The following is a 23,371-nucleotide window of genomic DNA, read 5'->3' as shown; positions in this document are numbered from 1 at the left end:
TCATTGAGGCTATAAAGGCCCATCAATTTGTGCTTTCCATTGGACAACTGTAACTAGCCTTTTAAACTCCAGAGTATTCTATGAAGTTGGCTGAGGCTATTGGGCTCGCACCACAGCTCGACTTCTCTCTCAGCTCTATCTTGCTTTCTTACCTTCATCTTCACATACTGATTCCAAGTGTGCAACCTAATAAACACTGTACATGCACATGAAATTCAATCTCAGAGTCTGCTAGTCAGAGAATTCCAGTGGTGAAAATAGTTTCATCTCCAGAAGGAACTCTGCATTGTTTCAAACTCAACATGTCCCAAGCTACGTTTATCATCTTAGTGTCAAAATTTCTCTCTCATTTTTATTAACATATATCTGAAAATAACACCACATATCTCTTGGTTATTTATTATGTATAATTTTTTTAACTCTTCCATCCTCATTTTACAACTTCCAGTGAGATATCAAATTTGGTCATTTCTTCCAAATTCAACATTCCTTTCTATTTCTATTGCCAGAACTACTGTCTGGGTCCTTGCCACTTGGTACCCAAGATACTGTCAATACCTGACACCATAACTCATATTTTATATTTTGGTCTTTCCTGCATATTAGTTATAGTTTTCCTGAGCCACCAGTTTCAATTCTGTGTTGATGAATCTCTGGTGGTTTGATATTTCATAAACTCTGGAAATGTTATTTCATGATTTTCTGTGTATTTGTCTTTACTCTCCAACTTGTAAACTCCTGGGACTAAGACTTGTACTTGCTACATGATGACGACAGGAGTTGTCAGTAATGGAAATCCAGTGTGTTAGACTCCAAATGTCTAAATTTGAATAAGCACATAATTAAATATTATGTAATAAACATTACCCTCAGAGTATCTTTTAAAAGTTTTAAAAGCTAACCTGATACGTATTATTTCCTATCATTTATATTATGCAGTTTTAATTTTGATTCTCAAATATTTCAATAGAGAATGAAAGATGGAAATTTAAGTGATTAAAAATAAATGTAAACCTACTTAACAAAAGTCAGCATTTCCTTTCCTGAATGCATGGTAACTTGGTAACATTTTACAGTGTAATTTACAAAATAAGTAGTTAGTGTCAAGATTTCATTTTAAGTAAACATTTATATTCAGAAATGTTTAGTATCTTTGTTGGTTTCTTCAAATCAGGATGCATATAACTTGTCATCAGTTACTAGTGAAACATGTTGCTAGAGTTAAGAAAAGCTATTTGCAAGAGGGACCTCGGAACTTTATGCTGGATTATCTCAATAGAAAACTTTTTATTTATTTATTTATTTTTAAACAGGGCGTGGCTCTGTTGCCAAAGCTGGAGTGCAGTGGCGTGATTTTGGCTTCACTGCAACCTGCGCCTCTCAGACTCAAACCATCCTCCCATCTCAGCCTCCCAAGTAGCTGGAACTACAGGCGTGTGCCACCTGCCTGGCCAATTTTTGTATTTTTTGTGGAGATGGGTTTTACCATGTTGCCCAGGCTGCTGGTCTCAAATTCCTGGGCTCAAGTGATCCTCCCACCTTGGCCTCCCAAAGTGCTAGGATTACAAGCATGAGCCACTATGCCCAGCCTGGATACTTTTAAGTATCCATAGATCATTAGAAATTAGCCCACAACCCTGCCTCCATAGGAATTTGTCTTATTTAAATATCTCATCTTCAAAAGTTAATAGACAAATTAAGCTTTTTTCCAACATAAACAATAAAATTATACAACTCTGTGATATATGCACAAAAGAGATTTTCTCTCCTTTTTATGGGAGCATTTGCCTTATAGTTGTGCCTATTCATGTTGACACATTACAAAGCTACCACTGTTGACAAAAACATTTTAGTATCTATAATCTTAGTAGAGAGTCTCTAAGTAGCTAGTCACAACATCTCCTAGGGATCCTTTCTGGGACCTGGGTAGACCAGTTTCTCAATTTTAATGATCACACGATAATTGGAGATGCTGAAAGAACCTGGTTGCCCAGTAGGAAAGTGGTCTAGATGATGATAGTCCCAAAGAAGATGGACTAGAAAAAAATAAAATGACACTTGTGACAGAGTACTAGTGTTCTACAATATCCATTCTCCCAGCCGGGCGCGGTGGTTCACACCTGTAATCCCAGCACTTTGGGAGGCCAAGGCAGGAGGATCACCAGAGGTCAGGAGTTCCAGACCAGCCTGACCAACATGGAGAAACCCTGTCTCTACTAAAAATACAAAAATTAGCCAGGCGTGGTGACACGTGCCTATAATCCCAGTTACTCGGGAGGGTGAGGCAGGAGAATCGCTTGAACCCAGGAGACAGAGGTTGTAGTGAGGCGAGATTGCGCCATTGCATTCCAGCCCAGGCAACAGTGTGAGACTGTCTCAAAAACAAAACCAAAAACAACAACAAAAAAAGGAAAGGCTAAATCATCTCTATGGGTTAGGAAATGGTCTCACTGAGTAAGCTACTTAGGGTTTTTTTGCTCTATAAGTCGGTGTCGACGTCACGTTTTCACGTGGTGGCCTGATCATTTTGTCTTATAGTGATGTCTTTGTGTGCATGTGCGCTCATCTCCTATATTGGACGGGGTCTAGCGCAGTTCCTGGCACAGAGTAATCACTCAATATTACATCACTGTAATAAAAAATCATGATACTATATCTTGATGGGATAAATGAAGGCATGAATAAATGTATAAATTAACCAGTGGCAGTGAGCGCTTCAGGGGTGGTGGGTCTTGTCTTATTCGTCTTTGAGCTGCGGCCTCGCTGAGGGCACAGTGCGCGCAACTGGCTGGTGGCCCAGATTCCACTGGCAGGCACCAGGATCGCAGCCCAAGAGCCGGGGCGGGAGGGATGACTCCGGACGGTAGGGGGCACCGGCGCGCGGCCGGGTCGGGCACCCCAGTAGCTCCGCGCGCACAGCCGGACCGTCATTGACGCCATGAGCGCGCTGCTGAGGCTGCTGCGCACGGGTGCCCCCGCCGCTGCGTGCCTGCGGTTGGGGACCAGTGCTGGGACCGGGCCGCGCCGTGCTATGGCCCTGTACCACACCGAGGAGCGCGGCCAGCCCTGCTCGCAGAATTATCGCCTCTTCTTCAGTAAGTAGCTCGTGGAGGTTCGCTGAGCGGCGCACCGAAGAAACCTGGGTGGGGGATGGAATAGGGCACACTTGCGGCACTCCGCGCCGTCGCCCCTGTCTCTCTTTTGGGGGCCCTCGGCGGTAGCCGCGCGGTCCAGGCAACCTTCCTTCTCGCCGGAGCGCGCACCGAGTCACGAGAACTGCCAGCGAGGAGACGGCGGATCAAGACCCCAAAGCGAGCGCAGAGGCTCAGGGCTGCCGGCCGGGGGTACACAGCGCCCTGTGCCCTGCCAGCCGCCCTCCCCGAGGCGTGGGCAGAGTGCGAGCGGCCACCCCGCGGCGGCCCGCAGCCATTAGCTAGCCAGGCCGCAGTTCTCGGTTCACACAATTAGTGAGGAAGGGAAGGCAGAGCCCGCCCACCCGCCGGCCTTCCTAGTGGCGTAAGAAAGCTCCTACTGCTGGAGCTCCCTGACGTCGGAGAGGCGGGCGGAACTTTGCAGATGCCTAATCCAGCGTGTCTTCTTTTTTGGAGGGACTCTGATGAAGGTTCTTTCCCAGAAGCTTGACTCGGTACGCACAGGTTTACACCCTGAATATGATCCACCATCCAAAGCCTCGTTGGCCCCGGGGCAGCCCCTTTTCCTCCCCAAGTTGAACAGCCCAGAGGGCTAAGCGACTTGGGGGGGTCCCTGAGTTGCCCAGCTCAGAGAAAGGACCCAGGTCTTCCGTGTACCCCATTGTTTCACTGTGTACGTTAAATGTAACTGAAAATAGCGATCTTGGTCGCTTGCCTTCACGCCCCACTGACTGCAGAGCCTTTGAGTGGTAGTATCAGAGTGGGCCTTGTTATTGCTCCCCATTTCGGAGCACTGGCTCTGGAGGCTTTCAGTTCTAAGCAGGCCCTTGAGTTCTTCACGTCTTAACTCTGTGACCCCGAACAGGTTTAAGTTGCTAAGCCTTGTTTTTGCCATCTGTAAAACAGGGCTGCAAGAATTACATGACATTGTATATGTAAAGTGATTAGTCACAGGACCTAAAATATAAATTACTATTAATAACTATAATCGTTATAGATATTTGTAATTTATGAAGGATTTGCAGTTATCCTACATGAGTTTAGGGTCGAGGATTATTTTGTGGGAGAGAAGACAAGTTTGCCTAAAGTCGTGTGATTATAATGCAACTAGTACTAGAATTTCTGTTTTCTTCAAAATTGGTTGCAGTTTTCACCCTGCGCCACATATTTTCTTCTATCTTTGGTTAAGACTAATCAGGTGAACAGGAAGTCTCAAATTTCTGAATGGATTGTGTTCCAAAAGGTTACCATGTGATGATTAATGGCAATAGTCGTAGAAACAATGTTACAAAGTGGCAGTTCGCTTTTTAAGCAGATTATTAAAAAAAGCCTTCTGTTATCTCGAAGAGGTAGCTCACTTTCAATTCACTTACTGAACACTTTGTGGAAAATATTATTATATTAATTTTGTAGGTAAATAAATGAACTTGTAGGTGACAGAATTTTCTTAAGGTCATAGGTTAAGCAATGATTAAAGACCCAAAATGACTGATTCCAGAGCCCAAGAGCCCAATCCATTGAACACCAAATTCCCTTTTCTCACTGGTTAATTTTGATATGCTGACTATTCTAAAAGGAAGAAGGAAACTGTGGCATGTTAAAACAAAATAAACAAGTTCAGATAGCTCACTAATGTTTTGAAATCTGACTGTTTCACTGCTGAATAGTTGACTGACTAATATTAAAGTTTGAAATTAAAAAAAAAAAAGCCTGTCTACTGCAAGTATTCTAGATTTGCAATAAGTACAGTAATTAACAGATACCCAAATAATCAATAAATATGAAGTGTGCTAGACACTGTTAGGCATAGTACAGAGATTCACAATATTACTGTAATTAATTATGGAAAAAGTAAATACACTGGTTGAGCAAAAACAGGCTTGAGAAGCCTGGCATGCAGAGTAGTTGACCCAGTACCGGATTTGAAATGGGGAGCCCTAGGCCATAATCTTGGCTCTGCCATTATTAAACTCGCTGTGTGCTGTTGGGTGGGTGGTTACTTCAATTCTTTCTCACAGAGCCAGTTTCTTCAGCCATAAAATGAAGCATTTGACCTTGAAGTGATAATCCTCAAGGTTCTTCTCAGCACTGGTATTCCCTGAAGGCATTGGATGAATAATGGAGATTCTAACAGTCTCTATTAGGACAGGATGTTGAATGGGGGCATTTTCGGGATTATGTTGGCCTCTTCTTGTTGGTTTGTTTCTTTAGCTTCAAATGTACTTAGGACTCATGATTTTTCTGTAACTAGAGTGCCACAAATAAAATACGTTTCCATTCAACTGGATAAACAGCGCAGGAAAGAAGAAAAGCCGATTTTACTAAGGGAAATGGGCAAAACTTGGAAGAAAGGGGAGTGTGGTTTTGGAGAGGGTCCAGATGGTGAGATCCTGATTGGAAGGTGTGTTGGTTAAACAGTTTCTGAACTAACCGCCAGATGGCATCACTGGCCAGGACTGTTTACTACCTGCTAGAAGGGGTAGGGCAAAGTGAAAGGAAGCCACTCTAGGGCGAATGGGGTAAGGGGAAAACAATGAACAAATTACCCTTTATAAAGATGGTCACAGATTGGATATTTTTTACTCAGTATGTCTGTATGCAGTACTAGGGTGGACTAATGTCTCACTTCAAAGACAAATATGAGTGTAGTACTATTTGGCCTAAAATTGTTATTCATTGTTACTAAAGTGGAATCAATTTTCCACATTTCCAAATATATTCCAAGTCTCTGAAATACTAGTGCATTGGGAGGTAGAACATTTTCGAGCTTCATGTCTGTAAATGGTTTCTCTTTACTGTCATTCAGTAAAATCAGAATAAGTGATTGATGTAATACTTTAAAAAAATTGGTGTTAAGCTCTGTAGAAACAGTGAGACAGGATGATTAGGGGAAAGAGTATGCTGGTGGGAATCATCAGGCCTCCTTGTGCCAGCCCTGACCCTGTTAGTATCTTGCTGTCAGTTCACCTCCCTGCATCTCATTGTTTTAAACCACGGAATGAGGAGATTGGACCAGATGATCATTTTCCGAACTGCTTAGTTGAACACAAGCATCCCATGGTATATTATTAGGTTTTCTTTAAATCAGAGAGTTTCATGGTTTAATAAATTAGAACACGTCCCATTTTATTGCTTTTTTGAAGAGAAATTTGCCTATTGAAGTTCTGGAAAATTCGGATGTAACTTCTCCGAAACCTGAACCACAGAGTACTTATTTCTCAGAACATTTGTTAACATCTTAGTGACACCAGGGTTATGATTTCTGCAACTTCCAGAAGCAACTGTGCTGTAACAGTTCTAGACTAATAGTCAAACCACTTAAGTTGTAGTCCTGACTACCATCTTGGACAAGTCACTCAACTGAATTAACCACCAGATGGCATCCCTTACCTCAGATGACATCCAGTAGCTCAGTTTCTCCATAAATAAAATGGGGAAAGCACTAGTAATTTTATAGAATTGCTGTGACAGTTAAATGAGACTATGTGTATAATTATCTGTGTCTCACATATGATAGGTATTTAATAAATGTTATTTATTTTTCCCTTTTGACTTTAAGGCATTAGACTAAAATCCTTATTGTTACATTCTGTGAAGGGAGAAAATAAGGGATATGGATAGAACTGATTATTTTGAAAGTGTTCCTATTAAATTATAGGTTTCAGAGGGGTTTTTGTTGCTGTTGTTTATTCATTTTATTTATTTTTGTTTGGTTTGTTGTGCAATCAGGACTCACTGCAGCCTTGACCTCCCCAGCTCAAACGATACTCTCACCTCTGCCTCCTGGGTAGCTGGGACTACAGGCATGCACCACTGTGCCCGGCTTCCTAGATCTTAAAGTTTTAATGGGTACTTGCGGTCTTTTGAATTAACTGTGAAATCATAATGAAGTTAGATTCACTTATATTGAGCCAAAAACCTAACACTGCATATATTCCTTTGATATCTTGGGTGTTCTTGTTTTGTTTTGTTAATAACTTGAAATTTTATTTTAGATTTCAAACTTTTCTCCAAGAATAGGGAAAAGCTATGCTTTCTATAATTTGGAATTTTGTTATTATGGGACAGGCAACTGGTTTACTTAGAGAAATAGTGCTGTGGATAATTCAAGTTGCTTTTATTTAGTCTGAAAATGAACCAAGCCATTCTTTAAAATTAATTTGCTTTGTCACTTACAGTAAGCATGTGCTTACTGTAATTACTGTTGAAATTACTGTTAAGTTTTCTTTACGTCATCTGGGTAGTAGGTGGAATCTGCCATTGAAAGTGCTATATCTTTGGACTTAAAAGAGAACTTCCCGTGAATAATCCACAAAATATGTTTGAGTCTTAAATGTGAGTTTCTGTAACTTTTTAAAGTTGGCCTATGTCATAGAACTTCAACTGATATAATAGAACACAATGGGTTTTGTGTGAATATAGAAAAAGTATTTTATTTGATTTTTCAGTCCTTAAAACCTTAAACGTTTTCTGTATGAATGCTGTGAAATAGGAATTGTGTGATCTACATGGAACAGAGGAAGCATTTTTATTGAAGTTTTTAGGCTTCTTTACATTTCTTAATCTTTTTATCAGAAAATAAAACAAAGCTAGCTTCAGTCATTGCTGAAACTTCCAGTAAGAATCTCTATAAGTGGTTTTGTAATAGTGTGTCATCATATGTTGGTATATGGCGTGCATTTAGCTGTCTGGTATAGATACATAAAATTAGGTATGGTTTTCACATTCCACTCAATTTTTTCACTTGCTCTAGTGTAAGTAATAAACTTTCATCCTGATACAACTTGTTCTTGTGAGAGAAAGAATCACATAGTTAACTTAGGACATGCTAGAATAAAATCTAATCTCGAACCAGTTGAAGGGAAAATTTTGACCACTGTTTGGCAATATCTTGTAGATTGATGGGCCTGATAGAGGTTAGCAATTAATGCCTAAGGACACAATCTGATTTTTGACAACAGTGAAAATACCAAGGCAAAAATGACGTAGTGACTACAATCATTTATCTCTTTTCCTTATAATAAATATCCTATTAAAGTGATAGTAAGTGAGGGTAAGAAAGGGTAACCCTAAAACAACAGATAAGAAGGAGCCACCAAAGTTTGAGATTTTGAAATATGTATAAAAGATTAAAAAACCGATGGAGGTATGGTTATTAATGAAGCAGTGTGGAAGAAGTCCCAGCTTAAGTATATGTGTCCAGGGGACGTAGTTTAGGAAGAAGCCGAGCTGCTGCAGAACCTCAGAGAAGTTGTGGGTGTGTTGATATCAGATAGGATAGACAGTTAGATGGATGTAGGACTTAACACAGGGGGATTAGTTTAAGTTTTATTACAAATAGTACACAAATGTTTCCCATGCAGGTCTAATGCATGAGGGGTGTGCTAATTCCACCTATAAAAGTTGAATGAAGAGCTGAGAAGGAAGTAGGACCCCTGATGGTGTTGGTGCCCCAGCAGTACTCTGCATACTGGCATTTGGGGACCCCAGCATAACAGCCAGCCTCCTACCCATTCATTTCTGTGGGAACATAGAGCTCCCAGTCATTGTTTTCTAGTCTCTTTAATATAAACCAAATAGCCAAGGATCACCTAAATTAGGCTTTCATTACTACTGTTCTACCAAACTGCTTTTTGTCAGGGCTACCTGTCACCTCCATGCTGCAACCTTAATGGTCAGTTTGAAGTCCTCATATGACCAATCAGCAGTAATTTTTGCAGTTGCTCACTTTCTCTTTGAAACACTTTTTTTTTGTCTTTCCCAGAGGAAACTGCTTTCCACTGGGAAGGCACTTTGTCTTAGTTTTGATGCTTCTCCTTGACATTCTGCCTTGCTGAACCTTGTCATATTTCTGAACTCTAACTTTTGAAATGCCCAGGGCTCAATCCTCAGCCCACTTCTCTATCTATACTGCCTCTCTAGGGCAGGGGTTGGCGAAGTTTTCTATGAAGGGCCAGATAAGAAATAATTCAGGTTTTGCAAACCATTCAGTCTCTGTCACAACTACTCAGCTCTGCCTTTGTAACATACAGCCATGGACAGTAAAAGTATGGCTGTGGTTATGTATTTACAGAAATAAAACCAGGCCATGTGACAGATTTAGCCCATGAACCAGAGTTTGCTGACCATTGCTGTCACTCTAGGTGATCCCATCAGGTCCCATAGTGTTAGACACTTTATAATTCCCAGATTTACAACATTAGCCCCAATCTCTTCTTGAATTCAGAATTTACACATCCAGCTTTCTACTCTGTGTTTCTACCTAAATATTTAAGATACAACTGAAGATTAACAGTACAAAACAGAACTCCTGATCCCCCATCCCCACCAAACTTGTTTCTTTCTCTGTCTTTAGTTGCTAACCCGTAACTTGGGAATCATTCTTGTCACTTTTTACTCGTATCCCACAGCTAACTCATTAGCATATTTTTTGAAATATACCAAAAGATAATTCCTTCTCTCCACTTCCACCCTTGTCACTTTCTCTGTGTCACCATCATACACCTTGATCAGTTGTAGTAACCTGATTCTTCACCCTGCTTCCACCCTTATCCCCGTATAGTCTACTTTCCATACAGAAATCATCTTGATCCTTTTAAAATGTAAGTCAGATCATGTCCAAGCTCTGCTGAAAATGCCAGTGGCTTTCCATTTCACTCAAAATTTTTTTGAAATATGTATCATAGTATGCAAGGTCCTGCTGGATCTAATACTGGGCTCCTCTCTGAATTCATTGCTTCCCACTTTTCCTTTTCATCAATGTCCTCCTGCCATCCTGGCCTCCTTGCTGTTTCTCAGACATGCCATGTATGTTCTTTCCTCTGCACACCTGCGCTTTTTATGCCTTCGGTGCTCCTCCCTAGAGGTCTGCTCGATCTCTTCCCTCACTTCATTCAGATCTGTGTTGAACTGTTGCCCACCAGAGAGATCTTCCCTGACCATTCAATATCAAATACTACTCCTTCTGTTACGGTAGGTAGCTAGTCAGGCATGAACAGGGCAGAAAAGGGCTCCCCTCCCCCAACACACACCAGGAATGACAGACAGCCGTCAGGTGATGGTCAGGCAGTTGTTAACTGTTTCTTTAAAATATTAATTGGTTGCAGCCTGCACCAGGGAAAGGTAGTCTCCAAATAAACAGAAGCATCTGAAGCTTGTGATCAGCAGCCCGTAAGATCTCAGGAACTGGGTGAGTGGGCTCAAGCATTTGCATTAAGAGGCAAAATGGCAGAGTTTGGTATATGACCTCCTAGGGACATTCGACTGGTAAGGGAAGAACACCTCAAGTGAACATGCGTACAACTCTGGTAAACAAGATGCACTTGGTCCCCCTCCCAAGTGCTAGGAGGCTACTGTGTGTACAGACAGCCTGCTCCAAGGGAAGAATCAGGGGAGATGGGACACAAGATCCAGGAAGTATGCCAACGTATAAAACCCCACGTTGAAATGTCAAACCGTGCATTCGTCTGTTCAGGTTGCCCACTTTGCTCTCTTCCAAGTGTACCTTCCTTCCTTTTGTTCCTGCTCTAAAGCCTGTTGTTATAATAAACTCATTCCATCTCCAAAACTTGCCTTGGCCTCTCCTTCTGCTTCTGTCCCTCAGTTGAATTCTTTCTTCTGAGGAGACAAGAATTGAGGTTGTTGCAGAGCCATAGGGATTTGCCACTGGTAATTATTCATTCTTCACTTTCCCTAATTTGGTTTCCTTTATCTTTATAGTGCTTATGATATGTGATAGAATAAACACATAATCAATGCTTCTGCTCCCCAACTAGAATATGATTTCCATAAGAGCAGGGAATTGGAATTTGTATCTAGTATCTAGAACCATGCTTAGTACAGTGCATATGTTCAATAAATATTTACTAAATGAATTCAAGGAAAACTTAAAAATTAAATGGGAAAAACAAGAAACTTGAATTTTAAAAGGTCAAATGGGTGTTCTCTGTTACATCTGTTATAAAGGAAAGGAAGAGTGGTCTGTGAAGAAATGGCAATCAAGACCAAGACCTCTTTAACAAATAACTTGTTAAAACAAGTAACTCAGTAGAAGGTGTAGTGGGTTGAATGGTGTTCTGTTTTAAGCCACGAAGTTTGTGGTAGTTTGTTACAGCAGTCCTAAAAAATGAATATAGATGAATTAGAAGATAAGGGAAAGAAATCTTATCAGAAAGTAGAACAAAACATCAGAGATAGAAAAAGGAGGCAAGAAGAAGTGACACAGAGATTGAATCCAGAAAGTCCAACATTTGACTCATATGGGTTTCAGAAGGAAAGAACAAACAAAATGGAGAAGAAATTGTAAAAGGGATAATAGAAAAAAATCTAAGAATTGAAGGACCCAAGTGTTCTGACCCCCCAGTGACATTATTATACAACTATTGAGAGAATCCTACATGTCTTGCTGGGTGCAGGGCTTGGGAGTGGTTAAATAGTAGGCCTGCAACACTGAATGCCCGGAGACTGGAGTAATGCCTTTGAAATTCTGAGGGAAAAGAGCTTTCCTCCTAGAATTCTCTACCTAGCCAGCTGTCAATCTGGAGTGAGAACTAAGTAAAGACATTTTAGACATTTAACAACTTGAGAAATTGGCCTCACATGCATTCCTTCTTACAGAACACTTATTAGGGATATGCTTCTGCAAGACAAGTACACCAAAAAACATGAATGCATGGGATCCAGAAAATGATAGATCTACGCTGGAGAGCAAAGAAGCAGTCTTAGGATGCCCAGAAAGCATCCAGTTCATATTGTAGAGGGAGCTGTTTAGGTAAGGAGAAGATTCCATAATTTTGATGATACCCGTGAGGCATTAGAATAATTTATAGATGTGATTATGACAATGTAAGAAAGATAATTAGAAGCACAAAGAAAAATAGAAGCTGAACCAAAAAAGGAAATTTAATTATAGTATCCTCCTCACCAAAAATAAACACAGACAATGCTTCTCACACACCTGAGTGTAAGGATTATTTGGGATGTTTGCTAAAAATACAGATACTCGTTTCTCCTCGAGATTTTGCTTCACTAGATGTAGAATGGTGGTTCAGGGATCTGCATTTTAATGAGCATTCCAAGTTTTTCTTATCTAAGACAAATTTTGGATATATATAATAGGAAATGCATAGAAAATTCAATATGATTACAGAACATTCTGTCAGCCTTGCCATGAAAAAATAAAAGGACAGAAGACAAAAATTAGAAGAATGAAGAAAGGGAGGTAAAAGGCAGGTTATTTATGTCAATAAATACTATATATTTGTATTAGTTTGTTTTCACGCTGCTGATAAAGACATACCTGAGACTGGGCAATTTACAAAAGAAAGAGGTTTAAAGAGGTTTATTGGACTTACAGTTCCACATGGCTGGGGAGGCCTCACAATCATGGCAGGAGGTGAAAGGCATGTATCATATGGTGGCAGACAAGAGAAGAGAGCTAGTGCAGGGAAATTCCCCCCTTATGTAATCATTGTATCTCGTGAGACTTACTGTCACAAGAACAGCACAGGAAAGACTTGCCCCCATGATCCAATTACCTCCCACCGGGGTCCCTCCCACAAGTCCTGGGAATTCAAGATGAGCCAGCCACACCATATCATTCTGCCCCGGCCCCTCTTGAATCTCATGTCCTCACATTTCAAACCAATCATGCCTTCCCAACAGTGCCCCAGAGTCTTAACTCATTTCAACATTAACTCAAGTCTACAGTCCACCGTCTCATCCGAGACAAGGCAAGTCCCTTCCACCTGTGAGCCTGTAAAATCAAAAGCAAGTTAGTTACTTCCTGGATACGATGGGGGCACAGGTATTGGCTAAACAAACCGTTCCAAATGGGAGAAATTGGCCAAAACAAAGGGGCTACAGGCCCCAGCAGAGCAGTCAAATATTAAAGCTCCAAAATGATCTCCTTTGACTCCATGTCTCACATCCAGGTCACGCTGATGCAAGAGGTGGGTTCCCATGGTCTTGGGCAGCTCCGCCCCGATGACTTGGCAGGGTATAGTCCCCCTCCTTGCTGCTTTCGTGGGCTGGCATTGAATGTCGGTGGCTTTTCTGGGTGCATGGTGCAAGCTGTTGGCAGTGGATCTACCATTCTGGGGTCTGGAGGACAGTAGCCCTCTTCTCACAGCTCCACTAGGCAGTGCCCCAGTGGGGACTCTGTATGGGATCTGCGACCTCTTATTTCCCTTCCACACTGCTCTAGCAGAGGTTCTTGATGAGGGCCCTGCCACTGCAGCAAACTTTTGCCTGGGCATTCAGGCGTTTCCATACACCTTCTGAAATCTAGACAGAGGTCCCAAACCTCAATTCTTGACTTCCATGCACCTGTAGGCTCAACACCACTTGGAAGCTGCCAAAGCTTGGGGCTTCCACCCTCTGAAGCAAAAACCCAAGCTGTACCTTAGCCCCTTTTAGCCAGGGCTGGACTGCCTGGGACGCAGGGTACCAACTCCCTGGTCTGCACACAGTAGAGGGACCCTGGGCCCCACCAAACCACCTTTTCCTCCTAGGCCTCAGGACCTGTGATGGGAGGGCTGCTGTGAAGGCCTCTTGACATCCGCTGGAGACATTTTCATCATTGTCTTGGGGATGAACATTTGGCCCCTCGTTACTTATGCAAATTTCTGCAGCCGGCTTGAATTTCTTCTCAAAAAATGGGATTTTCTTTTCTATCACATTGTCAGGCTGCAAATTTTCCAAACTTTTATGCTGTGAGTGCTTTTAACAGCACCCAAGTCACCTATTGAATGCTTTGCTGCTTAGAAATTTCTTTCTCCACTAGATGCCCTGACTCATCTCTCTCAAGTTCAAAGTTCCACAGATCTCTAGGGCAGGGGCATAATGCCGCCAGTCTCTTTGCTAAAACTGTCAAGAATCACCTTTGCTCCAGTTCCCAACAAGTTCCTCATCTCCATCTGAGACCACTTCAGCCTGGATTTCATTGTCGATATCATTATTAGCATTTTGGTCAAAGCCATTTAACAAGTCTCTCGGGAGTTCCAGACTTTGCCACGTTTTCCTGTCTTCTTCAGAGCCCTCCAGACTGTTCCAGACTCTGCCTGTTACCCCGTTCCAAAGTTGCTTCCACGTTTTCAGTTATCTTTTCAGCAGCACCTCACTCTGCTGGTACCAATTTACTGTATTAGTCTATTTTCATGCTGCTGATAAAAACATACCCAAGACTGGGGAATTTACAAATGAAACAGGTTTATTGGACTTACAGTTTTACATGGCTAGGGAGGCCTCACAATCGTGGCAGAAGGTGAAAGGCACATCTCATATGGTGGCAGACAAGGGAGCTTGTGCAGAGACACTCCCCCTTACGTAATCATCAGATCTTGTGAGACTTACTATCAGGAGAACAGCACAGGAAAGACTTACCCCTATGTTCCAGTCGCCTGCCACCGAGCCCGCCCACAATACGTGGGAATTCAAGATGAGATATGGGTGGGGACACAGCCAAACCATATCAATATATTTGGTGGAATAAAAAGGTCTGAAGTATTAACATTAGCCAATTAAGAACTTATGCGGAATAGGCTGAACTAAACTATCTCTCAGAATTGGAATCAGTAGGTAATTTCTACAGTTGATAAACAAAAACTACTAAATATGCTATTTAGAAAGATGAAGGTAACCACTAGACCTAATACAAAGAGTTGAAAATGGGTTGCTCTCAGGAGTTGAACTAGACTGGCGAGAGGTGGAAACTTTTATTTTTTCAGTCATGGACCTGCATTGCTTTGGCTTAACAACAGCAAAATAGGTATTTTAAAAAGCAAATTGACAATAGCTTGTTTTCAACTGTTGAGAAACAAGCAGTCTGAGCTTCAGATAAGAAAGTTCTAACCTAAAATGTATCACTAATGTATTTTGCGGTTCTGAGGAAAGGCTGTCTGATGTGTGCTTCAGTTCTACCATCTTTTTTTTTTTTTTAACCTAGTGCTAGATAAGTTCTACTATCTTTAAAAATGACGACATATGTTGCCCCAGTGCTTGCTCCATATACCATATCCCTCTGTCTGTAGCACATATGTACCATATAGATTATGTTTTTCATTTTGTAGAGGATCAGGATAGATACTACATATCTTTAAATCCACCTTTAGAGGATTTTAATACCCTTTAAATGGAACATAATAGCATACTAACATGATTGGCCCTGGAAAACTTTTAATGAGTTCTTATCCTTTTGCACTTTAGGGAAATGTCTAGTTCTCTAATAGTGCTGAGAGAATGCCTTTGTGCTGAGAGAATTTAAACTTACTAGGTGATGATGATGATGATGACAGTTATGTAATGTGTCTTGTCTTAGCTATGAGTATGGATCACTGTCTAGCACTTTTGTATTCCAAAATCTAGTACATTTCCTTTTCATGTGAAATACTCTATAAATACATACTGCTTAGTGCAAGAAACTATTGAGAAAATTAAGCTTCAGAGAACTTGAGTAACTGTTGAGAAATAAACTAAAATTCTGAGCCCCTCAGTTGACTGAATGGGTCTCCTTTTGGCCAAGGGGGACCCTAGAGAAACCTTGAAAACTGAGTTCTTGGCCACGACTGGAATGGGGAGGTCAAATACGCCTGCTTATGCCCTTTTCCTCACTAACTGCCATTAAGTTTTCTTCCCTAAGGGCTAAATAGAAACCAGCCATTTCAAAAGACTCCACAGATGATGATACCAACCAAAAGCCTGACAGCTGCCCCTCCCTTTTGTGGTTTCCACAAAACAACTCACTAGCATTCCCTCCTGATAAGAATGGTTCTGGCAAATCTATGGAGAATGTGCAGTGAGGGTTTTCATGTTTTCTACTTCACCTTTTCACATCAGAGAGCTGAAAACTCCACTCTTGGATCATGGTAACACCACCATTTTTTGAACATGGGTCCTGTGGAGAAGCATGAAGCTCAATTGAGCATGCTTGCAGGTTGCAGCCCTTTATGAGAAATAAATCTCTGCTTTCCAAATTTATGAACCTCATCTTTCTTCAGTTGCCACTTTTATCAAGCTGAGTAACTAGACGTCAGGCTTTTGACCTTTCTAGTCGTTGCTCCTATGCAAATTTATAGATATATTGCCCATTAAAGCATTATCATTATCTGAGATCTAAGGCCATATTTGTTTTCTAGGAATAGTTATATTTTTACTCTTTTTCTTCATTATTACATTTTTATTTATTAATACTATTTCATGAAATAGCTTCTAGTAGATATGGTTGTGTAAGTCAGTAAATACAGACCATTCACTCATTTGTAATCTTTTTACCTTCCAAATGACAATTAGAAAACTATGTATGTATATATGATCTTACATCTTAATAAGTATTGGGCTTGTCCACAGTTAACAAGAGCGTTGGATCTTTAGGGAAATTTGACACCAAATCAGTGTCCTAGACTTATTTAGTATTAATTACAAAGGCAGTCTAGCTTTTCTGTCAAGTTTCTTTTACCCCCATGATAACAAACTTCCCTTGTTTGTGTAACTTCCTGGATTGTTAGAGCTGCAATTGATAAGTTGGTTGGACAATGATAGGTCCCAAATGAACAATTGAAGTAATCTGTTAAAGGATTGTATTTTTTTTCTTTTCAGAATTCTACCTTTTTTACTTAAGTGACTTGAAGAGAGGACAATCACAGATCGATGATTGTTCTTGGAATAAGAGCTTCCATTTATACATTGCAGTTGTCCCTCTGTATTTGCAGGGGATTGGTTCTGGAACCCCCATGGATGCCAAAATTTGCAGATGTTCCAGTCCCTGATATAAAATGGCATAGTATTTACATGTGACCTATGCACTCCTCCTATTTTTTTTTTCCTTACGGGTCGGGGAGAGGGGAAAGGAACCAAGAGAAAGGAGCCCTCTTGTCTACTTTTAATCCTCTTTGGATTACTTACAATATCTGATGCCTTGTAATGCTATGTAAATAGTTGTTATATTGTTTTGTTTGTATTGTTTATTGTTGTATTTTTATTTTTAAAAAATTTGCAGAATATTTTCAATCTGCAGTTGTTTGAATCTGCAGATTCAGAAGACTTACTGTGTATGTCCTCTTAACCTCCTCCTAGTTGTCTTTCAGCTCCATATTTACTTATTTTTAAAATTCCATACAGCAAAATTTACTTTTTTTGTGGACACTTCTGAGTTTTGACAGAACATAGGTTTGTGTAAACAGCATCACAATCAAAGTACAGAACATGTCTGCCCCCCCTGCAAAATTTTTTATGGCCTCCTTTAGAGTCAACCCTACTCTCTTACCATCAGCCCCTGGCAACCAACCGACGGTCTGCACTTTATCCTATAGTTTTGCCTTTCCAGAATGTCATGTAAATGAAACTGTTTGAATTGAGCTTCTTTCACTTGATATAATGTATTTAGATGCATCCATTTTATTGTGTGTATCAATAGTGCAATCCTTATTATTGTGGAGTAATTAATAAATCATTGATTAAAAGACCACTATATGAGTATAACACAATTTTTGTCCATTTACCAGTTGTACATTTGCGTTGTTTACTGTTTTTGGTGATTCCGAATAAAGCTGCTGTAAACATTTAGAGATTGTTGGGTGAACATGTTTTTATTTCTCAGTTAAATACTTGGTGGGATTTCTGGGTCACATGCTAATTATATGTTTAACTTTACAAGAAAGAGCCAAACTGTTTTCCAAAGCGAGTGCACCATTTTCAGTTCCCATCACCATATTTTATTTTAATCGAAAACGTGTAAATGTGGCCCACTTTAGTATCTATTATGTTTAGAAAAGTAAATAATCATGCAAAAAATTGGTAATTTTGTTTTTTGTGTTCTCGTGTTACTCATAGGTAACTTTGAAAAGCAGGCAGATAATTTGAATCTGATGTAATATATGAAAGAAGAGTTTTTTTTAAATGTGTCCCTTTAACGGATGAAAAGAACTTTATAGACTATAGCCGAAGTTTTATGTACTTGCCATTTGCGTGCTCTTTCTCATTTTTATCCCTACCTGTGCACCCATCCTTCAGGAATTACCTTGTTGCTAAGGTGGGGAAATAAAAATTATGTTAACAGTTTAAAGGGAAAAATAAAATAGTAATAGAGACATTTATCTAACAGATGTTTGCTCAGCAAGTGTATATTGGATGCCTATTAAGTGCTAGGTACTTTTTCAGATGCTAGAGATCCAGTAGAAAGCATAACAGAACAAACAAAAATGAACTACAAAAACTCCAGAACTTCATTTCACTGAGAAGTGCTAAGGTAAAGCACAGAGCATGGTAGGGGAAAATAAAATATTGGTGGAAATTAACAACTTCATTGTTAAGTTATATGCCTCTTTTTTTTTTTTTTTTTTGAGGTGGAGTCTTGTTCTGTTGCCAGGCTGGATTGCAGTGGTGTGATCTCGGCTGACTGCAACCTCTGCCTCCTGGGTTCAAGCAATTCTTCTGCCTCAGCTTCCTGAGTCGCTGAGATTACAGGCATGCACCACCACACCCAGCTAATTTTTGTATTTTTAGTACAGATGGGGTTTCGACATGTTGACTAGGCTGGTCTCAAACTCCTGACCTCAGGTGATCTGCCCGCCTCAGCCTCCCAAAGTGCTGGGATTAGCGTGAGCCACCGTGCCTGGCCATGCCTCTGTTTTTATTAGGGAGAAGCCAAGGCTCATTTGTTGTTGTTGTTGTTTAATAAGCTTCATTTTGGAATAATTTTAGATTGGGTTAAGCTGCAAAGTTAGTACAGGATTCTACCATACCCCGCAGCCCAGTTTTTCCCTAATATTATCATCTTAACATCATTTACCATTGCCATTGTACATTTTTCAAAACTAAGAAACTAACATTGGCACATAGCTTTAACTAAACTCCAGATTTTATTTGGATTTTACCAGTTTTTCCACTAATGTCTTTTATCTGTTCCAGGATCTAGTTCAGCATACCATACTGCATTTAGTCATCATATTTCCTTACTGTCTAACAATCTGTTACAGTTTCTCAATCTTGGATTTGTTTCTTCTCTCTCATTTATTTATTTTATCATTTGTTTGTATTAATGTGGATTCATGCATATTTATTGTATATTTTGTTGCTCAAATTGTCCCTGCTTTGGCCTTTGGGAACTCTTTCAGATTGGTTCACATTTCCCTTTACTATACCTCCAATCTTTTGACTTTTGAGCACTTGGTTGCCTTCTGACCCTACAAGATGCTCCAGGCTCATCTTGGGTATTCTTTGCTCCAGCATTAGAATCAGGCCTTTCTCCAAGGTGGCCTAGTTCCTTTTACTGGAGAATGGCATTTCAAAACCAAAATCTGGGTCAGGTGCAGTGGCTCACACCTGTAACCCCTATACTTTGGGAGGCCCAACATGGGTGGATTGCTTAAGCTCAGGAGTTGGAGACAAGCCTGGGCAACAGAGCAAGACCCTGTCTGTACAAAAAACTTTAAACTTAGCTGGGTGTGGTGGTGCATGCCAGTAATCCCAGCTACTCTGGAGGCTTGAGGTGGGAGGCTGGCTTGAGGCCAGGAGATTGAGGCTGCAGTGAGCCATGATCATGCCACTGCACTCCAGACCCTGTCTCAAAAAAAAAAAAAAAAAAAAAGAAAAGAAAGAAACTAAGATGTGGTTGCTGACATGCTCATTGCTATTGGAATGTAGCCAGTCTTTGTTTTATTTTGTTAAATATTCTTGAAATTTAAATTTGAAAATTGTGCCAAACAGGTAGCAGGCCAGAAGTAAAACAACCTGATTTAGGAAAATACAAAGTGAAAATTTTGTAGGGCTCTATTAAGCCTACTTTTGGAAACAGATGTATTCCAGTAAAAGTGCAGTGTATTTATTTAAAAGGCATTGTGTTTATTTAAATAATACATACTTTTGAAAGTGTTTAAAATACACATTTCAGTATACAACTTTTAAGATAAGGTAGTTTCTGTTATTGAAGTTTGTTTTTGTTCTAAGCTTACCTTAGTACCAGTATCCTTACCACATTGAATGGAAACAATGTTTCTTTTCTTTTAATTGAATACGAACTTTGGACTTTTTTTTTTTCCTATGGATAGCAGGTGGAAATTGGGAATACTATTGTTGGGTGTCCCCAAGGGAAATTGATGTCAATTTTAATAGAATTCACTTAGTAATGAGTCTCTTTTTCAAAAGTGATGGCTTTGTTTGTTTTTTATATTTTAGGTTTTAGTCTATTGTAGATATTTTCTGCTTTGGGTGTTTTAAGCCACAGGGATAAGTAAATTATTTCAGCAACCCAAATGTGGTTTAGTTGGTATATATTTCTTTTCGGTTCTTAGATTGTGGCAAGTTTTTTTTTTGTTTGTTTTTTTTTTTTTTGTTTTTTTTTGAGACAGAGTCTCGTTCTGTTGCCCGGGCTGGAGTGCAGTGGCCGCATCTCAGCTCACTGCAAGCTCCGTCTCCCGGGTTTATGCCATTCTCCTGCCTCAGCCTCTGAGTAGCTGGGACTACAGGCGCCTGCCACCTCGCCCGGCTAGTTTTTTGTATTTTTTAGTAGAGACGGGGTTTCACCATGTTAGCCAGGATGGTCTCGATCTCCTGACCTCGTGATCCGCCCGTCTGGGCCTCCCAAAGTGCTGGGATTACAGTCTTGAGCCACCACGCCCAGCCGATTGTGGCAAGTTTTAAAAGTTGAATTTAAGTTGGGAGTTAAAGTTAGCTTTGGAAAAATTGGGTAAGTTTAAAAGTGGATAAGGATATTTATTATTGCTGTACAGAACAATGTGTCTGTTGCTTTAATTCTGTTTTGTTTTGTTTGTTTCTTTGCAGAGGATGTAACTGGTCACTACATTTCTCCCTTTCATGATATTCCTCTGAAGGTGAACTCTAAAGAGGTATTGTTTTGACTTGTTTTGGGAATGAAAATGTGTACTGCCAGTATCACCATAAGATGCTCTTTGGAAGCACCTTGAAAGGAAAAAGTGTGTTGGAAGTCAGGAGGACAAACAGGAGTTACTATAACAGGATCATAAGCCTCTGATATGAATTAAAATTTGTATGAGAATAGGATTCTTCCATGAGGAATTGGGAGAAACGGGTGTTACTGGTCCATAAAACTTAGAATTCGGTAGGAAATAAAGATTTAAGGGTAGTAATTTAGGAAGTTAACAAGAGGTTTATTTATAATAATCAGCTAACGTTCGTGGATTATTTTTTATTTGCTAGCCACTATATGAACATAATGTTATTTAATTGTTACGAGTTGCTATTGTTCTTTCCAAGGACACTGAGGCTCAAGGCATTTTTATTGACTTGTCTAGATCTGTTAAGTGCCAGAGCTAGTTTTGGAATTAGCATTTCTGACCACAAAGCTCATGCTCTTTAACCACTCTATGAAACAAGTGCTAGAGAAGTAAAGCAGGGGTAAAAATGATGGTGTTTGAATAGCTGTTCTCTTAGAACTGAAAATCACTTGACAGTTGTCAAGGTGTGAAAGATGCCAGGAGAACTGATGCTATCAAATCAAAATAATTGACTTGGGACCTCAAAATCGTTGGGGTATTTTGAGATCTCTCCTGATTAGTTGGTAAGATTGTTTTGGCCACTGAACTTTCAAACCTAAAAGTTATTGGTAGTATTCATGATCATCATTAAGTTGTAAGTTATTTCCTTAAAATCCAGGTAGCGAATTACCAAATTTTCTAAGGGGGTACAACTATTAAGGAAATAACCAGGACCACATTCCAGGTTGAAATTATATGGAACTGGTGAATGGGTTTGGGTTTTCTAGGATGTGAGGAGATCAGTGTAGGGGCAGAAGCCAGTGAAGAAGTGAGGAGGCTGCTTCAGATGCAAGGGTTGTTTGAACTTGGTGTTACCTCAGAGGCTGAATATTATGCATTGTAGTGAGGTTATGGGATGTGAAGTAGGATTCGTGCTGCTTCCCAGTTCTTCAGAATAAGGAACTGGCAGTAGAATAATATTGATAATTTATCAAGTGCTTGTGGTGCTTAGCCAGGCACTGTGTTCCCTGCTTGACATGCATTATCTCAATCCTTCTGGCTCTACATTTATTACCCTTATTTTGTTAACGAGGCTAAGTACCTTGCCCATCATCACAAATCTCGTGTGTTTTGGAGGTGGGATTGGATTTAGGTGCTCTAACTCCAGAGTTTGTACTCCTCACTTCTGTTGTGTAATGCCTCCAGCTCATTACTTTTAAGTGTGCAACTCCAGGACAATAGAAGGAAACTAGAGGCAAAAGGAACTCTGTGTTACTGTGTGTGTCTGTGCGAGTGTATGAGTGTGTGTGTATATGTGTTCCTGTGTTTTGTTTTGGCCACTGAACTTTCAAACCTAAATATCTCATGTCTCCCAACACCTCTCTTTGCTTTTGACCAAAAGTGCATGCATTCACTTATTCATTAATTTATTCATTCAATCAATCAATAGTTATTGAAGGCTTATTATGAGCCAGGCACTGTTCTAGGCACTGTGGGTGTAGTAGTGAATAAGACAGATGTAGTTTGCACTCAGTTGGAGGAGACAACCATAAAACAAGTCAGTCAGATAATGTTAAGTGGTATAAAAATACAACAGGGAAATGAAAGATAAAATGTGACTGGTGGGTAGTGTTGTCAGGGGCATGCTATAGCAAAATCTGTATACCTCATCATAACAACAATAATAATAAAGCTGTATTATCGAGAATTGTGTAGTAGATAGAGGTGGAGGTGGAAAAGAGAGTAAGCTAGAAACATGTCAGTGAGAATAACATTTTGTCTAAGGAGGATAGGTTTTGGGAAATATGAAATTTGGAATTAGACAAAATTGATGATAGAGCAGGCAAATACAACAGGATATGCCAGTGAATTCTGGAGATATGGAAATGGGTACACACAATGGTTGTATAAATAGGTTTCCCTAGATCTCAGCCAGTAATGATTAAAACTCTTGCTTTGTACTTTTGGATGTGATGTATTAAGAATAAAAATAATGGCTGGGCGCGGTGGCTCATGCCTGTAATCCCAGCACTTTGGGAGGCCGAGGCGGGTGGATCACAAGGTCAGGAGATCAAGACCATCCTGGCTAACACGGTGAAACCCTGTCTCTACTAAAAATACAAAAAAATTAGCTGCTCATGGTGGCGGGTGCCTGTAGTCCCAGCTACTCGGGAGGCTGAGGCAGGAGAATGGCCTGAACCCAGGAGGCGGAGCTTGCAGTGAGCCGAGATCGCTGTCACTGCGCTCCAGCCTGGGCGACAGAGCGAGACT

General features: G+C 40.4%; 1 protein-coding gene across 5 annotated transcripts in view; it reads left to right on the top strand.

Annotated features, from left to right (window-relative positions):
• Positions 1 to 2,893: 2,893 nt before the first annotated feature.
• Positions 2,894 to 23,371, top strand: part of PPA2 (inorganic pyrophosphatase 2) — a 106,144-nt gene continuing 85,666 nt past the window's right edge. The window contains exons 1-2 of one of the 5 annotated variants that reach the window (XM_023220136.3): positions 2,894 to 3,095; positions 20,928 to 20,992. In XM_023220136.3, coding sequence (XP_023075904.1) covers positions 2,939 to 3,095; positions 20,928 to 20,992 — 222 coding nt within the window. In that variant the 5' untranslated portion in view covers positions 2,894 to 2,938. The remainder of the gene's footprint in view (positions 3,096 to 20,927; positions 20,993 to 23,371) is intronic. The other 4 variants (XM_023220134.3, XM_023220133.2, XM_023220135.2 and 1 more) reach the window with 4 other exon arrangements.

The sequence above is a fragment of the Piliocolobus tephrosceles genome, chromosome 3 (genome assembly GCF_002776525.5).
Source record: "Piliocolobus tephrosceles isolate RC106 chromosome 3, ASM277652v3, whole genome shotgun sequence".
Taxonomy (NCBI): domain Eukaryota; kingdom Metazoa; phylum Chordata; class Mammalia; order Primates; family Cercopithecidae; genus Piliocolobus; species Piliocolobus tephrosceles.
Note: the sequence above shows the minus strand (reverse complement) of the source record. Positions and strands in the feature narration are given on the sequence as shown.